This window comes from Lampetra fluviatilis, chromosome 46 (assembly GCF_964198595.1).
Source record: "Lampetra fluviatilis chromosome 46, kcLamFluv1.1, whole genome shotgun sequence".
In the NCBI taxonomy this organism is placed as follows: Eukaryota; Metazoa; Chordata; class Hyperoartia; order Petromyzontiformes; family Petromyzontidae; genus Lampetra; species Lampetra fluviatilis.
In genome coordinates this window covers 10049560-10070479 of record NC_136320.1, presented here as the reverse complement: position 1 = coordinate 10070479, position 20920 = coordinate 10049560, and the positions used below count along the sequence as shown (strand labels likewise).

At 50.5% G+C, this 20920-nt stretch overlaps 2 protein-coding genes across 5 annotated transcripts in view; one reads left to right on the top strand and one right to left on the bottom strand.

Moving 5' to 3' along the window:
- Positions 1-1411, bottom strand: part of LOC144947765 (protein Hook homolog 3-like) — an 82424-nt gene extending 81013 nt beyond the window's left edge. For both annotated transcript variants that reach the window (XM_078877125.1, XM_078877126.1), the window contains exon 1: positions 1083-1411. In XM_078877125.1, coding sequence (XP_078733251.1) covers positions 1083-1127 — 45 coding nt within the window. In that variant the 5' untranslated portion in view covers positions 1128-1411. The remainder of the gene's footprint in view (positions 1-1082) is intronic.
- Positions 1412-1804: 393 nt separating this feature from the next.
- LOC144947761 (potassium voltage-gated channel subfamily V member 2-like) overlaps positions 1805-20920 on the top strand; it is a 45708-nt gene continuing 26592 nt past the window's right edge. For 2 of the 3 annotated variants that reach the window (XM_078877114.1, XM_078877115.1), the window contains exon 1: positions 7804-9588. In XM_078877114.1, coding sequence (XP_078733240.1) covers positions 8347-9588 — 1242 coding nt within the window. In that variant the 5' untranslated portion in view covers positions 7804-8346. Of the gene's footprint in view, positions 1910-7803; positions 9589-20920 lie in introns of those variants that run through there. The other variant, XM_078877113.1, reaches the window with a different exon arrangement.

Below are 20920 nucleotides of genomic sequence, written 5' to 3'. Positions count from 1 at the left end.
CCCTGGTTTAATGTTCGCCAATTGACGTAGAGCAACAGTTTACACTACATTCAGAGTGTTTTCCGAAAAGCAATCTGCACTGATGTGATGCTTAAATAAGGCACCGCCGATTAGAACAGTTGGCTACGTGCTTTGCGAAAGAAGTTCAACATACATACATACAAGACGTGTGGCTTGTGTTGTAAGATGAAGACCCATGAATCACACAGTTGGTACCTCCACAGCTGACTCGATACACTTTTCCACCCTCTGCCCACGCGTCGAGTCCAAACTTCACAGACTGCGATCAGACGTTTGCCAAATTCCACTAAAGAGTGTTTGGCACGTTAAGAGGAAACTGGAGCACCCGGAGACAACCCAGGCATACGAAGGGATAACATTCCCACTGATGGATGAAGTCCACTTGCTGTCCTGCCATCTCGTGGGATACGGAGTTTCAGAAATGTGTACACAGCAACACACAGAGTAAAGATTCACAGAAAGTACACATGAATTTGGTACACATTCACAGAGATAATACACATTCAGTGTAAATTCACAGGACACACACACAGAGAGCACAATCACACAAAATACACATGAACAGAAAACTGTCACAGCAAGTACACATTCAATCAGAGTACATTCCCACCCGAACGCCTTTGTCTCCCTAGTGGCCATGTTTATACACTGCACCAGGTGCTCTGCTTATTTGAGGCTGAGTCGACCTAGGGGAGGTGTTGACGGGAATTGAACTCGGGTCGCTGCTCACCAATACTCACACAAGAGTGCAGATTCTCACACACACACAGAGGACACATTTACACACACAGAGACAAAGATCCCCCGGAGAGCCTTTAACAGACTGTTGGGGAAAGTGCTGTTAAAGAGCACCACGCCCGGCTGCCTTTGTCTCCCCAGTGGCGATGTTTACCTATCGCACCAGGTACTCGTTTGAGGCCGAGTCGACCTAGGAGAGGCCCAGGACCGGTTGAGATCCGCGTCACCGGTGTTCGCTAAACCGCCCCCCCCCCCCCCCAGAGGACGCGTACAGTGCACGTGGAAGCTGCGTAAATTCCCGGCCGTCGTTTCGCAACACGCACCCAGCTCAGGAGACTTTCGCACAGCTCCGCCTTGTCCAGAGACATCTCCCCCGGAGAGACGGAGACGGAGGAGACGGAGCGGGGAGACGGGCGGGCGTCTCCTTCACGCGGGGCTTGTCCTGGGTATCGGAGAGGCTCCCGTCGAGGCGATGGCTTCAGTGAAGATAACTCGAACACTCTCGCTGTATAGTAGAGAGCAACAAGAGCTACCGCAGAGAGCACTCTAGCTGGGAGTACAATAGTTAAGAGTACGATAGTTGTGAACAGAGCGGCTGTGGACTGTGGCGCGCAGTCTTAGCAGGCACCTCGCGGGGCACCGGGAGGGTCCTCCACGCACCACGCAATCTCCACGTCAACATTGACACGTTCATTTGTGTTGTTGTAAATATGGCTTTAAAACCGACATGTAACAAATTCTCCTTCCCCGTCAAACATCAAATTCAGTACCGTAATTTCCTTGAATACGTATTGCGCGCGTGTGTGATTTTAAATCTCACTCTTGTTGTTTTTTTTATCAGGCATTTAATCGTCGCAGTAAGTTGGACACCTTTCGCGTTGTTGTAAGGACCGGGGCTCTGGGTTCGCGCCTCACGCGACGCTCGGCGGCCGTGGCCACGTGGCGGCCATCTTGCCCGGGGAGGCGGTCACTTTCAGAAGCCGCCGCCGCCGTCGCAGCAATGGCCGCAACGGCGGCTCGCGAGGGGTCGAAGCCACGGGGGGCGGGGCGCCGTCGGCGAGCTCCGTGGAACCTCAATGCATTTGGCGCGAGGGGTCAAATCCGCGAGGGGTCAAGTCCGCGATGGGCAAGGATCTGGTGCGGTTGACAGGTTCGCGCGGCAAAAGCTTTACGGGCTTTTGTTTATTTCCACCGTAGTAGCAACGCGCTGTGCGCAATTAATATAAAAATTTGCATCATCATTATTACAGAACTTTGCAAATTTCCTTAATGCAATACAGAAGTTGTTCTCAACCGTGGGTACGCGGACCTCAGGGGGTACGTGAGGTGATTTATAAATGTGTTAAATTATATCGTACTATCGGGAGGTATCCGGCGTTGCCCGGGCGAAAAAAGACACACATCGACTTACACACACAGACATCGACTTACACACACACAGACATCGACCCACACACATACAAACACGTCGACTTACACACATATGGACTCACACATATATCGACTTTAGACACGCACACATGGAGTTACACTCACACATCGACTCACACACATAGACACAAAGATAAGACAAAGATCCCCCATATAGCCTTAACAGACTGTAGGGGCAAGTGCTGTTAGCGAGCACCTATGAAGGCCGGAACGATACACGAGGGGGTGGGTGGCCAGCACCACGCCCGACCGCCTTTATCTCCCTACTGGCAATGTTTACACACTGCACCAGGTACTCATTTGAGGCTGAGTCGACCTAGGGGAGGCCCAGGACCGGTTCAGATAATCGTCACTGGTGTTGGCCGTGAGCGGAAATCGAACCCGTGTCGCCGGGTTCATTGCGCAGCGCGCTAACCGCTACACTATCGCTCCCCACACATAGACACAAACACACATGGACCCACACACGCACACATCGACGACACACAGACTCACACACACATCGACTTACATGCAGACATATCGAATTACACACAGCGACTCATACATACACTGACACACACATGGACTGACACACACACATAGACTTTCACACACATCGATGTGCACACACATCGACGTACACACACACATCGACTTACACACACACATGGATCCACACACATGGACTTACACATACATCTTCCCACACACACATCGACTTACACATATGCACTTACACACATCGATGCACACACACTAATGGACTCGCACACACACATCGACTTGCACACACATGGACTCACACACAGCGACTCACACACACATCGACTTCCACACACATCAACTTACACACACATATGGACTTACGTGCACACATCGACTCACACACATATTGACTAACGCACGCACACATCGACTTTCACACACACATCGACTTTCACACACACATCGACTCACACACCAACACACGTCGACTACACACACACATCGACGCAGACACGCACATCGACTCACGTGTACACATGGACCTAGACACACATTATTGTAAAAAATACTAACTTAATTTTTGTAATATTAGTTGTCTACACACATCACGCACACACATTGACTAACACACACATTGACTTGCACACACACATCGACTTATACACACACACGGACATACACACACACATCGACGCACACACACATATCGACTTGCACACCGACTTGCACACACACATCGACGCACACACACATATCGACTTGCACACCGACTTGCACACACACATCGACTTATACACACACATGGACGTACACACACACATCGATACAGACACGCTCACATGCACACGTGGACTTATTATAAGATTTACGAACTAAATATTGAAATATTAGTTGTCTACACACACACATTATTTTAATATTTCCTAACTGAATTTTTTAAATAAAAGTTTTCTATCTACATGAGTTTAGCGAAAGAAGCAAGAAAATAGTAGTTACTTAACAGTGCCGTGGTGAGGCCTAGTCCCGTGCAGAGTCCCCGGCCTCATCTAGATTGCCCAGCCAGCCGAGGTGACACCTTAGCAGGCTGGGGCTGGACTGCTAGCCCGAACCCCCCCCCCCCACCCACGATCCCCCCGCACGCTCTGCAGTAGTATCTACGGCCTACAGTAGTAGCATCTACCGAGTCTATAGTAGTAACTGCACACATTGAGCTTTTGGGTCGGGGGGGAGAACAGGACAGCACACTGTGAAGAATTAACCTCAGCGTTGTGTGTATTTTATAGCATTTTTAACGCGAATGAGAATTCCCCCTCCACGGATCGTGTGTGTGCGTTGCTAGGGGCAACCCCCGGTCAGCTTTGTCACGCATGTGCGAATGCGTGCTTTGGTGCTCGCAGGGTGGCGTAAGTAAATAAATAATAAATAGCTATTCATTGTTCATTTAACTACTTTCAAGTTGATGAATGAGAAAATGGAATAGCGCTGGCTCACCACGGGGCTTATGGCGTGGTACCTGGCTACTTTTTTTTAAACGTAAACCCCACGGTTTGCGAGTCAAATCCTTCGCAAGTTTCGTCCGCACACAGAGACACACAGACACAAAATAACATAGGTAAGACGGTGAGAGTCATTGGTAAATAAGCGCGCAAGGATCTACCAATACAAAATAAGTAGGGTGCAATTTAAATCAATATGGTAACCTAGGACGCTATAAGACTCATTGATTGTAAACAATGTGGGTTTCCAAGAGTAACAGGCGAGTGTGAACATATTATATCAAAATGGGGCCTTTTTGCCAGAATCAAAGTATGATAAAATAAGAATAGGTTTTAACCTTTCTGTCTTTTTGGCATTCTCTGGTCTGACACTGGTGAGATTGGTCCGTCTCTGGTGTAGACCAATCAGTTTCAAAGACAATGCTTATATTATCAGACGTTTTTGTTTGTATGTTCACCACAAGTAAATGTGGTTTGGTTCAGACATGATTCCTTGGAAAATATTTATATTTGGTGTTTGAACATCTTAACACCTGTTTTATTGCCAAAGGGTACCTATTATTTTTTCATACATTATGTCACGCACGCAGAGCGTCTATTGATTTTTGTTTTATTCTCTTGCAGTTTGTAAGCTAGTTAGGATACCAATTGACAATTTGTTAAAATATTTATGTTCATTATTCATACATTTATTTCTCAGATAACCATGTTGGGTCAGGCAAGGGGGTATGACTGTTGAAACTAAATTCAACAAGGGGGAGTACGGTAGCTAAACATGGTTGAGAACCACTGGTTTAAGGCAACATAACCTGACACTTGTGAATGGTGCCGGCCCAGAAGGGTCATGCCGTTTAATGTTCCTACATCATGGACAGCACCGTGTGGGTGGCTGTGTGTAATACCAGCCCTAGCGGGGCTTGGTGAGCACTGGGATAGTGCGGGCACCACGCACAGCGTGTGATGGGGGCTCCCCCGAGGGGGAGGGGGTGAGTGTCAGCCCAGGGGCAGGGTTGCCCCGGGCCAAGGCACTCTGGTTGACCACGTAGACACGTGATCCGGAATGTCCATACAGGGGGCTGCGGGTGGGGGGACTAGGGGGTGATCACGTGTCCGGAGAGAGCTCTTGAGAAGGATGGACAGGGAACGAGAATGTTCGGGAAGGCGGGCGGGGCCAAGGGTGGAGCGGCCCCGACCGGAGAGGGATATAAGGCGGGTCCCTGAGAGGGACCAGGGTCGCTGCATTCTACAAGCTAGAAGCTCCACATCTACAAGCGGGAAGTTCTACGTCTCAAGCTGAAGCTCTCCGTCTTACAAGGCAACCACGTGGTCGGAGACCCGAGTGAGGGATCAACCCTTTGTAGCAGTAACTCGCTGTAGTCTGGCAAAGGGGCAGTTACCCCTTTCGTGTTACAGTGTTACGGTGTTACGGTGTTACAAATGAAAGTGTTGCCTTTAAAAGGAACAACGTCTGCGACTCAGTTGGATCCACTACACTTATATAATATAAAAATAATTATTTAGGTCTCCAGCCTATTAATAATGATTGTTTATACCAGCAGGAGGAAACCGAAGCACGTGCGTGAGGGGACACAACTCTATTCCCGTACAGATGGACACAGGTGGCGGGTTAGCCCGCTTGCTGTTTCCTGTACTGCTGCCTTTACCTGGCGAGCCTTGGGGAGGGCTCCTCGGCGATGCCCACAGGAAGGGAGTTTGATGGCCCATTTGTGTGTGATCCGCCAACCCTCACCTTACACATTGGGGATAGCCGATTCCATTTTTTTGGAGTCGATTCCAGATTTGATTCCTGATCTGCAGATTGCTTGAATAGATTATGCTTTTGATTCCAACCAACCAAAGCAAATAGTTCTTACAAACCCTTCGTTTAGTTGCAGATTGTATGACTGCTGGATTAATGCAGCGTGAACACTTCAAGAATTCTGATCAAATAAAACAAACTCAATACAGAGGCAGAATAAACTTACTGTAGGTTCAGAATAATTTGTGGTACTTGATTGTGAAAGGCTTTTGGATATCTACATACTGTCTAAACATTGCAAAAATAACAAAAGCATGAAAAGAAACAATTATCACAATTCACACACAACTTAAAAAAAACAAATGAATACGAGCAATTCACCTACAACTATTTTAATACCTAACCAGTAAATCACAATTCACGCAAGTATTCTCAGAATAACCGCCTCACACCAATGTCTCCTTCCACGACAGATTGTAGTACAACAATCGCCATTCACCACTAAGTGGCGGTAACGTCATCACAGTGCCTGTGCCAGGCCAGGTGCACTTTGAGGCCACGTGAAGTGTTGAAGGCTCGCTGACAGGTCATGGGACAGACCCAGGTGCCATGGCTTGACTGAGATGACTGGCAGATACATTAGATGTGCCCCTACTATGCCAACTCGCTGCATTTTAGCCAGTCCAGCGATCCGCTCTTTGTGAGCATCACTCCTCTGCCCTCCGTTGTTATTGGAGGACGACTGCCTCCAACTGACCAGTAGCGTCAATAACGAGCCTCCTCCATAGAGCTCGATCTTGACACAGCTGGTACCAGTCTTGGGGCAGTCCACTCAGCTCCACATCCTCTAGTACCGCTTCAGTCCATCTCTTTTCCAGGCCATGTCGTGCCCATTTCGTCCCCGATACGGCCAAACAGAAGCTACTTGGGCATGCGGTGGCTTGGCATGCGGGCGACATGACCTAGCCAAACAGCCTTGCCTCCCAGAGGAGCTTGCTGAAGGGAATGTGTCCCGAACTTTCAAGGATTTTTGAACTCCTCACACAATCCAGCCTGGTCAAACCCAGGATGGATCATAGGCAGGCCAGCCTGTTTCTAACCGGTGCAGATGTTCTATAAGAAGAGGTCCATGTTTCACAAGCATAGAGAAGAAGGGAAGACATAACTGTGGCTGAGAAGACCTGAAGCTTCATGTAGAGCGACAGACCACGGTAGCTTCCACACAGCATTGCACAGTCGATGAAAAGATAATGCCGCCCGACTGATTCACAGTGAGACCTCTGCTGTATAATTGGAACTGGTCACTAAATTGATTTTGATAATGTTGAAGTTTTGTGCAAAACTAGCTACTACTGGCCAAGACTAATTAGAGAATCTATCGAAATTTAAAGAAATTCAAATAACTTTAAACGTTCAGATAGCTACCGCCTTAGTGCTGCTTGGAAGCGAATTATCAAATAATACATTACACTGGTCAACACACTTTTTCTGGCACAATGTATTCCAACGGGTTTAATGTAATTTTGGGGTGCTGATTCCAAATCTGGCATCAGTTTTTGTCTATCACATCAGGTTTTTGAGATATCAAATATTGCATTTTCAATAAAAACAACAAATTTATGCTCATATACGAATAGCTAAACAGACATCCATACAAGAATAAGATAAGATACAATATACAATAATAATGAAACAAACATTTAATGAGCCGTAGCACAAAGTTGTGAGAGTGACTGCATATCAATGTGAGTGAATGCATATTACCATGTAAGAATTGAATTGTAAAGATAAGAAAAATATTTACAAAAAGGTCATTCACAATAGTGATGTTACATCTGTGTAATGCGAGCGTAAACGGGCTCGCTAGATGTGACGTAACAGGTGGGAGGAGTTAGAGTCACGTGGGGAGAGAGAGAGCTTTTAAGGACAGGAACCGGAAGGGCTCAGGGGAGAGTGTGAGAGTAGAGAGAGAAGGAGGCAACGCGGGGCAGGAGAAGGCAAGTGGCGTGATCGCCACAGGGTTGGGACTCGACACCATCGGCCATCGGTGTCCGGGCACAGAGGCGACAGAGAGCCAGCAGCGGGGCTGCATAGTGAGCAGCAGTGGAGCTGCAGATCGGGAAGCAGAGAGGCTGCGTAACGAGCCAGCAGCGGGGCTGCATAGTGGGGCAGCAACGGGGCTGCAGGAGCGACGGCAGCAGTGGGGCTGCCGAGCGGGAGATGGAGGAGACACTGAGCGAGACGCCGTGTGGGCAAGTTGTACGAACCAATAAAGGACAACGGAGACAGACCCAGTGCAAGAGTTCTTTATTACACTGGTGTCAGAAGTGAAACGGCATGTCAAAACAGCTCAGAAGAAAGAATATCCCCGCACCATCATCTGCTAAATCTACCGATGACGACGACCTTCCTTAGGCAGTGGCGCTGCCAACGATGGAGGGAGGAATCGACGCGGGTACGAGTGACGGCCCGGGGGTGCAAGAGGTCGCCGCTTCGGTGGATCCGCCCGCGCTGGGGGACGCTGACCAGAGATGGCGACAGATGGCGGCCCAGCTGGAGACTTTAAAGACCGTCTTGGCGCAACTGTGCAACCTCGTCACGCCAGCGACGGGTTCGGGGAGGCCCGGGGGTGAACAACAGACCAGGGCCTTGCCTGCGCCGCCAGCGCCCTTCGCCACGCGGCACGAGGACGCCATCTTGGGCGTGGCGGGAGAAGAACCGCGGGAAGCCGCCATCTTGCGCCCTCCGCGGCGGGAAGCCGCCATCTTTGACACGTTGCGGTGCGACGCCATCTTGAACATGCCACGCGACGTGCCGTCTGCGGAGGACAGCGGAGCGAGGACCCGCAGCCGTCACTTGACGACAGTTAAGGAATTCTCAATTGGTGGGGACTGGAGTGCGTTCGCCTGCCGATTTTTGGCGGCGGTACGCTCCGCCAGATGGACTGACGCGGAGGCCCTGGAAGTCCTGCCAACTCTTCTCGACGATGAGTCGGTCAGATTTTTCCGTTCCATCAAGGCCGAGAAGAAGAAGACACTGAGAGGGGTTTTTGATGAGATGGCGGATGCGTACGAGCCTCCGGATGACGCTCACCGACGATTCGTTCAGCGCCAGCGGGCACCCGAAGAGTCGCCGGTGGCATACAGGGGTGCTGTTCTGGAATTGGCCATGGCCGCATACCCTGAGACGGAGCCTGACCTATTGGAACCCCTTATTTTGGGCAAAATGCTTGAGCTGTCGAGAGACTTGGGGATCCCTATGCCGGTGTGCGGCCATGAGAAGTTGACGTCACGGGCTGCTGCGAAGTGTTTGGATGCCCAGTTTAATCTGCGCCGTTGGAAACAGGTGACAGCGTGGACGTGGGGGCCCATCGTTGAAGGGGGTGCCGCGGGTTGGGATCCCAAGAAGGCGGTCTACGTTCCTGACAGGGGGGGCCCGCAGGAATTGACGGCCGCCTCTGCGCAGTGGCCTGCCCGGGGAGGGCCGGGAACACGGTCTGCACCGCCGACGCGGGAGCGTCAGGATGGAGGGAGTGCTGTGCGTCGCAACGACGTCGAGTGTTTTCGCTGCGGTCGCAAAGGCCACTTCGCCAGGGATTGTTGGGCCCGTATCCTGGGGCCGCCCAAGCAGGAGGCCTCGACCACGGACGTACCGCGGAAGGACCCTCCAGGACAGGCAAGTCGGTGCGCACCAGACACCCGGCAAGGCTTGGCACCTCATTCATCACCATCGCCGCTCGGTCCGGGTGTCGTTAACAACGGGAGGCCGCCGACTTGCCTATGTCGCTCGGTAATGCAGTGGCGCAAATTGGCACGGAGGGTTGTTGCGGCCACTACTGGTTCGTCCACTGTGCCGGGTTCTATACAAGGGGTCGACGTGCGCATTTTGGTAGACTCCGGTGCGTCCGCGACGATTATCTCGGATGTCATTTTCCATCTGTTGGGCATCCCGCCGGACGCAGTGCGGCCGGTTTATGATTCCTGTGTAGCGGCAAACGGGGGAAGTATGGGCATTGTGGGCCAAGTGAACGCCAATATATCCATCGAGGGGGTGTCGGCCTCAGGAACTGTGTTGATTTCGAGGTCCCTTGCGGTTCCGTGTTTGTTGGGGACCGATTTTCTGGCTAAAATGCCCATTCTAATAAGGGTTAATCAAAATTGCATTGAACTACCGGGGGGTCGGAAAATTTCATTTTTGCCGTCGCCCTGGGGGCGACCCGCTCCGGTCTGCCAGGTGCAGGCGCTGTCCGAGGTATCTGTTGACATTCCACCTGGTTCACAGATGCTTATCCCTTTGCGATATCGGAAACCGGTGCCTGGTCAGGAGGGAGCGCCTGGGATTTTGTTATCACCGTCTGCAACCATAACGGGCGGGTCGGCGCTGGTCGGGGCGCAAACTATTATCCGGCCGGACCAGCCGCCGTTTTTGCAGGTGCTGAATGGGAGTACGGAGAATGTTTGCGTACCGGCCGGAACGGTCGTGGCCCATGCCACGACGGCGTTCACGGCCCATGACGATCTGGGCCGCCGGAGGTGGTAGGCGGAGTTTCGGGCCCTACGGGCCAAGATGATCGCTGGGTTGCCGAATTGTGCGGGGAGAATTCATCCCTGACCAGGGAACAGCGATCCGCGCTTCACGCGCTGTTGTTAAGTTATTCCGATGTGTTTAGCTCGGATGATTTTGATTTGGGACGCACCTCCCTGCTTTCCCATCACATTGACACTGGGGACGCTGCTCCGATTCGGTTGAATTCACATCGGATGAGCCCGGCGGAGCGAGACCATGTTCGTGGAGCGGTGGAAGACATGCTGGCTGCGGACATAATATCTCCGTCTAACAGCCCATGGGGCGCACCGGTAGTCTTGGTCAAAAAGAAAGACGGCAAATTTTCGCAAATTAAAAAAGTGTCCGTGGCGGATGCGTATCCCCTGCCGCGTATGGATGATTCCCTCGATGCCTTGTCGGGGGCGAAGTTCTTCTCAACGCTGGATCTCTCTTCGGGATTCTGGCAGCTTCCCCTCGATGAGCCCTCGAGGGAAAAGACTGCTTTTCGTACGCCGCAGGGCCTATTTCAATTTAATTGTCTTCCGATGGGGTTGAATGCTGCCCCCATTACATTTCAGAGGTTGATGGAGCTGGTATTAACGGGGTTGCAGTGGGAGACATGTCTGATATATTTAGACGACATCATCGTCTTTAGCCGCACATTTGACGAACATCTACAGAGACTGGAGGCGGTGTTCGCCAGGATGCGCTCCGCCAATCTAAAATTTAAACCTAAGAAATGTCACCTATTGCAACGATCCGTGCGCTATTTGGGACACATAGTCAGTGCTGACGGGGTTGCCACGGACCCGGAGAAGACGGCGTGCGTCCGCAACTGGCCAACCCCGGCCACGGTGGGAGATGTGCGTCGCTTCTTGGGGTTTGCCTCATATTACCGTAGGTTCATTCCCAACTTTGCAACGATCGCTAGGCCTCTGCACCTCCTTACGGGTAAAGGACGGAAATTCAGTTGGGGACCGCCAGAGGAAGCGGCGTTTAAGGGCCTACGCGATCGTTTGGCGACGGCGCCAACATTGGACTATCCCGATTTCGATCACCCTTTCATTCTGGACACGGACGCGAGTGACACTGGCATTGGGGCCGTTCTGTCGCAGTCTAAAGGCGGTGTGGAACGCGTGGTAGCGTACGTTAGCCGCGCCTTGTCCCCCGCAGAAACCCGCTACTGCGTTACTCGCCGCGAACTTTTGGCCATCGTCTATTTTCTCCGCCAATTTCGGCCGTATCTCTACGGCCGTTCGTTTATTGTGCGCACGGATCATGCGGCTTTACAATATGCTCTGAGGGTAGACCAACCATCTGGCCAACTGGCACGATGGTTGGACACTCTGCAGGAGTTTTCCTTCCAAATTCAGCATCGGAAGGGGTCGCGTCACGCGAATGCAGACGCGCTCTCCAGGTTACCGCAAGGATCCCCTTGCGCTTGCGCGTCAGGTACGCATAGGTGTACGCCGGCTCAGCAGCCCCCTCGGCCTATTGCGTTAGCGGTCGAGGTGCCTGAGGCTCCAGTGTGCCCGGGACCGGCCGATGGGGTTCTGAACCTGCCGCGATCAGTGTGGATTCGTGAACAAATGCTTGACGACTCGTTGGGGACTCTGCGGAGTCGGGCTGCAAAGGGGGGGGGGGGATTGCTTTTCCGGGATTTTGTTGTTATTCTGTTTCTCACTGTTCAAATAAACCTACCAATAAATTATAGACTGATAATTTCCATGTCAGTGGGCAAACGTACAAAATCAACAGGGGATCAAATACTTTTTTCCCTCACTGTATAGCTGAAGCAGTCTCCAGCGTGATCAAGAGCTTTGACGAATTGCTTCATTAACCCAAGTATTATGTGCAGTGGGGGAAGTACAATTTTATTCCTATCAACCAAAGGCTCATTCTTGATGTTCTTGTCACCAGGCGTCAAACTGATTCTTAGTGGCCAGTTCTTTTTAACCCAGTGTTTTAATGTAGCCCTACTGTCCCAGTAGCACAGGAAACAAGGGTATTTGGTGTGACCTCCTTGCTGATCCAGCAGAAAATTAACCATTTTCAAATCAACACAAATTAGCCATCCATGAACATGGTATTCCAATCTATCCAGAACAATCTTGATGTTGGCATACTCTTCATTCATTTTTACAGTGTCCTATTGGGATTGAACCATATATATTTCTGTTGTGAAGTAACACACATTTCAAACTCTTTTTACTACTGTCAATAAAAAGTCTCCATTCACTTGAATCATATGTGGGCAGTCCCATATTGAGAAGAAAGCCCTTCAACATCATTACAATAAACAAGTTGACCATCTGAATGGAAGTATTTTCGCAGTGCTGCTTCTCTGTTACGATAAAAGGAGACACTAGTGCCAGGTCTGAGTAGTCCTTTATCTTGCAGCCTGGAAACCAACAATTCAGCAGACTGCTTTGGCAAATACAAATCTCTTACAAGATCATTCAATTCAGGCTGACTAAACAGAGAAATTTTATCACAATCTGCATCAGATGGCATATATTCGATCTGAGCATCATCATCTGTAGAAGCAGATAAACTGAGGGATTCAACATCAATCTCTGGTAGCTCAGTAAATACAGGCACAGGTATTTCCTCACAGTGCTCAACTGGTCGTCTGGAAGATGGGATATCTGGGTATTGTAAGTGTTGTTTGTTTTTCTTATTGAAACCTTTTACATTGACAAGGCAGAAGTAGCAGTTATCCAAATGGTTTGTAGGTTCTCTCCAAACCATTGGCACACCAAACTTCAGCTTAGCATTCTTTCCTTTAGACCATGATCGCAAAGTTTCAACACAGGTTTTACACACTTTGTGAGGAGCCCAATTTTTGTTTTGGTCTCCAAGTCGTACTTTAAAGTAGGCAAAATAAACCTTCTTGACAAAGGTATTGATGTTGCGCCTTTGATCCTGCAAAGTGAAGCTGCCACAGATGTAGCAGAAGATATCTGGGTCATTACTGCATTTCCTTCTTTCGGATGTTGTAGCCATTGTTAGATCACGCCCTGCAGAAGAAAAATATTAAATAAATGTGGATATCTACATAAAATGATGATCCTAAAAATACAGCACCATATTCTAACACTAAAGCAGTCACTGACTCGCAACAACTTGCAATCATAAGTGACAGAGTTATATTCTTAGGTTTTTTTCGGAAAAGTCACGTAGGTAAAACATCAAAATTAATGAAAATAAAATAAAATAAAACAAAAATCACGACGTTTCGGAGGCAACACAAGTCTCCGTCATCAGGTGGGACCGTCACTGCCGAATTAGCTGCATCAAGTGAGGCAATGATTCAAGATGTAATCCCTTATAAGCAAGTTGAAGGGGGGAGGAGAGGGGGGGGGGAGCTCATCAAAATGTGGTAGCCAATGAATGGAACGTATCGGGAGGGAGGGGGGCGGGGCTCAAAGACAGCACGGAGTGCTAAGTACAACGCATCGGGAGGGGGAGGGGGGGGCGAGGCCAAAAAAAGAAGAACGACGGCTTGGACGCGGTTGCTGCTGCACACGCCAACACAATGGACAGAGAGGGGGAGGCCTGATACACATGATAGACAAAAGAACGAAAATGCCCATGTTTATACCAATGCTGGCTGAACAATGAAGAGAGTACTGTTAAACAACTGGGGATGTTAACACTCGGTAAAGTAAAGTAAAATAGTGCCTGTCAGATAAGATGGTCCAAAAAAGTGTAATTAAGTCTTTTTTGCGTGGTTGATAACATCTTTCCAATGATTACTAAGTTTGTACCCATCATCACGGTTGAAATTATGTCTGTGTTTGTATATTTGTATGGCTTCGTGTACAAACCTTTGATGGTAGCCGGGAGGTTTGCAGAGAACCTTGGTCTCGGAAAAGACAATTTCATGAGAGCCCACCGAGTTGTAGCAATGATCGGCAACGGCAGAAGAATCAGTTCTGCCGTGTTTCAGATCTGACTTGTGCTCGCGGACACGATCAGAAACATGACGTTTTGTTTCTCCAATGTAGCAATCACCACAAATGCAACTCAATTTGTAGACTCCAGGATACTGTAAGTCAGGAACGACATCCTTCACAGATGGAATCAGATCACGGATTTTATGCACTGTACTGAATCGGACTTGGATCTTATGTTTGTTTAGAATTTTGGAGATCTTTTTGGTCACGCCTGCTATGTATGGTAACGTGATGGTTTTGGTCAGAGTTTCATGTGGCTGTTTCTGTGTGGTGGGAGAGACAGCTTGGCGGATAGTACGGTCAGAGTATCCGTTCATCCTGAGGGCCCGATGTACATGTCTTAATTCACCGGTCAGGTGGTGTTTGTCAGAAATGCCATGGGCTCTGTGGTATAGCGTTTTGATGAGAGAATTCTTTTGAGATGGGTGGTGGTGGGAATCCGGTTTCAAGTAGGAATCTGTGTGGGTGGCTTTCCTGTAGACAGAATGTCCCAAGGATCCGTCAGGCCTCCTCTCAAACAGAATATCCAAGAATGGTAGTTTACCATCTTTCTCCACTTCCATGGTGAATCTGATGGATGGGTGTCTAGAATTGATGTGGTCCAAGAAGTGGTTCAATGCCGGGAGGCCATGTGGCCAGATGACGAAAGTGTCATCCACATACCTCTTCCACAGGGAAGGACGCAGGGTGGCTTTTTCGGGTGGTGGCAGGTTTTAACAACACATTTATTTACACGATCTAACCCAAAAAACTATTATGGATCCCTGTCACACCCCGAGGTGAACAGAGAATGGCTCCGACTCCTGGCAATGAAGCAATGAAGCTATACCCGGGCCTGCCCACCATCATGGAGGCCGTTAATGTATGTGAGGAGAGAGTCAGGCACTCCTAAAGCACAAAGAACAGCTCAGACCCCTGGCCTGTTTATGGAATCATAGGCTTTGACCAGGTGAATAAAGCAGAAATGTAGGTCTTGTTGGAATCCTCTACACCTCGGCTGTAGCATATTGACGGAGAAAATGGAATTCATGAATGATTTCCCCCGGTATGAAATCACATTGGGGCTTAGCAAGCTTCTTATCATGTTTGGCAAGGTGGTACCAACGCCTGAGGAGTGAATGTCGCTCATGGTCCCAAGTTCTTGATAAATTCTGGATAAATTCCATTGAGACCTACGGCTTTCCTAGTTTTCATTTGGGCAATACAAGCGGCTACTATACCCATTGAGAAAGTATCGGAGAATGCAGAGGTTTGTTGGCAGCAGTCGAGAGTGCTTTCGATATTTTTATAAACTTACCATCTTATGCTTTTTTCAATTGGGGCTCGTCATTTGCTGGCAATGTCAGGGCTGACTTGTGGAGGTTTGTAGGCCGGTATCGCTGCTGCTCCCAGAAGCCTCAGGACATGCCATGCTTTTCAGCTAATTTTTTTTAAAGTGAAGGACCTCTATTGTTTCGTGCGACCTTTGTCTTCATGGTGGCTGGCAATGAGTAGGTTTTCATGTAGCCACGCAATGTATGTATGTATGTTAAACTTCTTTTGCACCGTACAAAGCCAACCGTGATAATCAGAGGTACGGGGAAGGACAAAATAAACACAAAAAACAGTTCTAAAGGAATGAGTTTTCAATCTAGATTTTAAAGTGCATAGTGTAAGGTTTGGGTTGGGTCCGTCAGGTTCTGACAGGAGCTCTCCCGAACCACTCATAAAGCCGTCCAGCCCACCCAAGCTCCCAGCACAGTCACTCAGCACAGTCAACCAAAATCGAGGAACTACCGACTTTTACCAATAAAACTTTATTAAAACACAAACAATCCCAATTAACCAAATCACGTCTCACCCCCCAAAAGTCACCTAACCGCGCAAGAGAGTGGTAACTCTTCCAGCCTTTTGCCAGAGCAGCTTATAGCCTCAGACTCCTGGGTTCTGATGCAGTGAGCAGCTTTGCAGCCTCGGACTTCTGAGCTCGACTCATGAGCAGCGCGCAGCCTCACTCCCAGCCCCCATACTCGGCGGTGCTGTAGACATCGAACGCCCACATTAGCAGAAATCATGTGTGCCTGGGAGACCACTCTGCCTGGAACACTGAACCGGTTCACACCCTTTCTGTATCAAATCATCTGCCTGTCTCAGCTCCAGGACTCTCTCTCTCTCTGCCTGAGGGATTCCAACACAACCTGTGGCTCTGCCTGAAAACTGCAAAACTAAAATATGATCACAAACCTGAATCAGTACTATACCTTTTAAAATTAACCTCCTCGGAAATCAGTTTACTAAGACACACCTGTTGAGATTTGGAAAACACCCTGACCAGTTCCCAATTTATCTGAAGCCTGAAATATAACTAATGTAAAATAACTCTCTGTCCTGAACTCTCCGATAACATTTGCAATAAAAATGCTTTAAACCTGCTGTTGCATCTATGTTTCTCACTCTGACTCCGCAATATTTGACCACGTTATTCCCTCCTATGTAAGACTATCATCACTACACTCCCGTCCTCCTGGCTCGGCAGACTCCACTTCTTTCGAGCTCTGCAGAAGAGAGCGCCTCGCGCGCTTCTTTGTTCCAGGCGAGGTTGGGCTTTCACGTGGCATCGTGGTGCTGCAGCTCCTGTGCGCGCCTCTTGCCCTCACGCAGCCCAGCCTCGCACTCAGCGCACCGCGTCACCCCGAGGCCCAGCAGCATGCGAAGAGGATGGATGATGAGGCACCTGTCTCGTTCCACACTCATGAGAGCTTGAAGCTCATTATATTTCTCCAGTATAAATAAAGAGCAATCCTCGAGTTACGCACATATTTTGTTCCTGAGATCCGTTCTTAAGTAGAACGGTTCGTAAGTCTGAACACAATGCACTATTTGAATGCCCATATGGTCAGTGTTATGAAATGTGTTACGGTTCAACAAAAATGGAGTGACATCGGGGATGTCACTGTATGGTGCCGGCCTGTGAGGGCCATGGCACGCAATGCACTGTCATCGCGTACACCCCATAAGCGGGTGTAATACCAGCCCTAGCGGGGCTTGGCGTGCGCTGGGATAGCACGGGCATCACGCAAAGCGTGTAGTGCAGGCTCCCACAAGGAGGACTAGGAGAGTGTCAGCCCAGGTGCAGGGTTGCCCCAGGCCATGGCACTGGTTGACCCTGCAGACACGTGATCTGGAGTGTCCACAGAGAGGCCCCAGGTGGGGGGACTAGGTCGTGATCATGTGTTCGGGGAGAGCTCTCGAGAGGGATCGAGAGGGAGCTAGAAGACTCCAGAAGGCGGGCGTGGCTGAGAGCGGAGCAGCCCTGACCCGTGGGAGGATATAAGGCATGTCCCTGAGAGGAACCGGGGTTTCTACATCCTACAAGCTAAAGCTCCACGTCTACAAGCTGAACCTCCACGTCCACAAGCTGATGCTCTACGTCCTGCAAGACATCAACACGTGGTCGAGGACCCGAGTGAGAGGGCCCGACCTTCGTAGCTGTAATTCCTCAGTATAGCGTAGTTAGCTGGGTGGTCACCACCCTAGGCTGTATCTGGTGATGGGGCAGTTACCCTTTTGTGTTAGGTGTTGATGTTATAATAAAAGTGTTGCCTCCAAAGAACAACATCTGCGACCCAGTTGGACTCATTACAACTGGTGTCAGAAGTGGCCAATACGCTAGTTTATATAGCTAGCTGTAGACTTATGTCTAAACGTCGCAGACCACGTACCCGGACGTTGGAGGACGAGGACCTCGTGCTACCTGCAACTTTGGAGGATGCGGGGGAGACACTGCCAGCGGAGCAGAGCGACTTTCGGGCGCTCGACGCTTCACCGTCGGCAGAGGCGACCCTCTGGGAGGCGCATGATCGCCTGGCGGAGCTCCTCCAAGCTGCGACTTCGCTCCTTGCGGAGTTCTGTCCCAGTGTCTCGGGGACAACGACTCTGCTGCCATTTCGCAGCGGGCGGGAAACTCGGCAGCACAGGCCGTGCATTCAGCCGCCATTTTGCCGCCGGCGCAGAGCACGCAGCCCGCAAAAATTGAAGATGCGCCGTCGGCGCCGAGGGACATCCCAGCTCTCTAGCGTCTACCTTACCTTGTTGGAGAGTTCGCGGCTACCAGTGACGACAGCGTGGCCTTCAAGCGGTGGTTCCTCACAAACGCCGGCTTGGCGGGGTGAACAGAGACGGAGGCGCTACGGACGCTACCTGCCGCCCTCAATGACGATGCCCTTGCGGCATTTATCGCCATTCCGCCGCCGGAGAGGTCCACCCTCACACCTATCTACAAGCCTACCTTACCTTACACGCTTTTGACGCTGGCGAAGGCCGCCTTCCAGGAGATGGACCACAATGGCATCGACGTGTTGGTCCTTGAGAGATTGCTAGCCTTAGCGGAAACCTTCCATATCATTCTTCCAGCCGAAGATGATGACATCTCGTCTCTCCAGCTCGCTAAGTACAAATGAGCCCAACTACTTCTACAACGGGACAGGGTGCAGGTCAAGTGTGCCGTGTCTCGCACGGGGCCATGGCCACTTGATGGAACGGAGCCCCTTTTGGCGTGTGCGTCAACTCGGGGTGGAGATGACCGGCGTGGTGATGGTGCGCAGCCGTGATGTCTGCTACAATTGCAGCCTGCCGGGGCACGTGTCATTGGGCTGCCGGATACCACGACGGCGCCTTCCAGCATCACCGCCATCCTACGCTTCCCTAACCCTGAGGCGAGTCGCAACCCACACTCGACCCCTGGCCTCACCTCACCCATCTAGACATTTTGGTTCGCAGCTCGATCGCACGTCGGTACGGGGTAGTCCTATGCGCAATCGTGAGGTTCGTCAGCTCCGACCGGATCAGTGGTCGGAGCTGGCCCATTGAGTGGTGACTGCATTCGCGGTTTCACCTAACCATGCTTGGGTCCATTGAGGGTGTAGAAATGATGATGATGATGATAGTCGACACGGGTGCGTCGGCAACTATCATTTCGGAGCAAATTTTTTTTATTTTTCCCCCTAAGTGTGGGGTTCTGGACCCTGTCTATGCGCCGTGTTTCATTGGGCATCATCGTTCGGATAACGGCCGAGGAGCGCATCGCTGATGTTAAATTACCGGGACACATTCTTGTCTCCACGTCACTGACTGTTCCTTGTTTATTTGGAACCGATTTCCTTGGTAGGATGCCATTGAAAATCTGCATTGACCGCGGCTGTTTGGAATTGCCCTCCGGACGTTGTCTGGCATTTTTGCCTTCCCCTACCAAGTTGTGTGCGGCCAACGCTATGATGCAGATATTTGTTCCCCTCTGCGTGAGGAAGCCGCTCGATTTGGGTGCTACGGGGTATGCTATTGTAGCTCATACGTTGGTGTCCGACGACCAGGAACCTTTTTGTCAGGTTCTTAATGCTGGGTTGGACACCACGGTCACCCAGGAGAGTGTGGTGTTGGCTCATGCATCACTGGCACGTCCAGAAGGGGGCGTCGTCGGGAATGCGGGTGCTGAGCATTGCATGCGAAGATCCCGGGATATAGATCATCCCTTTCACCTGGACCCGATTATTGCGCCGCACAAATTTGTTTCATCTCCACATCGCTGGGGCCAAGTGTCGAGTGTGTCCGGCGACCCGGGGTGTGTGCCCACGCCGGTTGATCCCGGGCGAAGCGATTCTGTTCCGCTCACAGGTGCTGCGCGACTGACGTCCCTTGCGCGGCCGCACATGCCGGCTTTGCGGGCTTCAAGTGCGGTCGACCCGACCTACTGCTCTCTGTGACGAGCCGGGTTCGGTGGAACATTTGCACATTCCCCCCGGGACCTCCAGGGTGAGCGAGCCTACCTCCCCTGGGGGCTCGGCACCACGCACTTGCTCAAGGACTCGTTTTTCGTGATTCCCTTGCACACACGCTCCCACGCTGTCAGTTGCTTGTCGCGATTGCTGTGTCGTGGCAGTCATTGGCTGATCCTGGCTGCCATTGAGCTCACGAGCACCGTTACATGGTAAAGGTGGCAGATGTGATGGTAAGAGGGATCCCGAGGGTTTACGCGGTTATTCATATTGCTTGTTGATGTGGTGTTGTTGTCGTTACGGTTTCGTTGGTTTACACCCTGTTGGTTTGTACATTTGTAGATAGCGTAATTTTTGTACAGGTGGGTTGGGGTATTTATTCTGTTCTATTATTGTTGAGGCACACGATGTTCTTGCATTTCTATAATTTGTACGTTTAAAAGGGGGAATTGACAGCCGGGACGGCTGAATGCTACGAAGGGCGGGGGGGAGGTGATGTAGTGACATCAGGGATGTCACTGTATGGTGCCGGCCTGTGAGGGCCACGGCACGCGATGCACTGTCATCGCATACACCCCGTAGGCGGGTGTAATACCAGCCCTAGCGGGGCTTGGCATGCGCTGGGGTTTGCAAGCTGTGTGCATGCATGTGCGAAGTTACGGACAGTGAGGTCGCATCAGGACAGACAGGTGCGACGACAGAGAGCAACGGAAGGGACATGGCTAATTAAGGAGCATAGCTGTGATTGGCTGG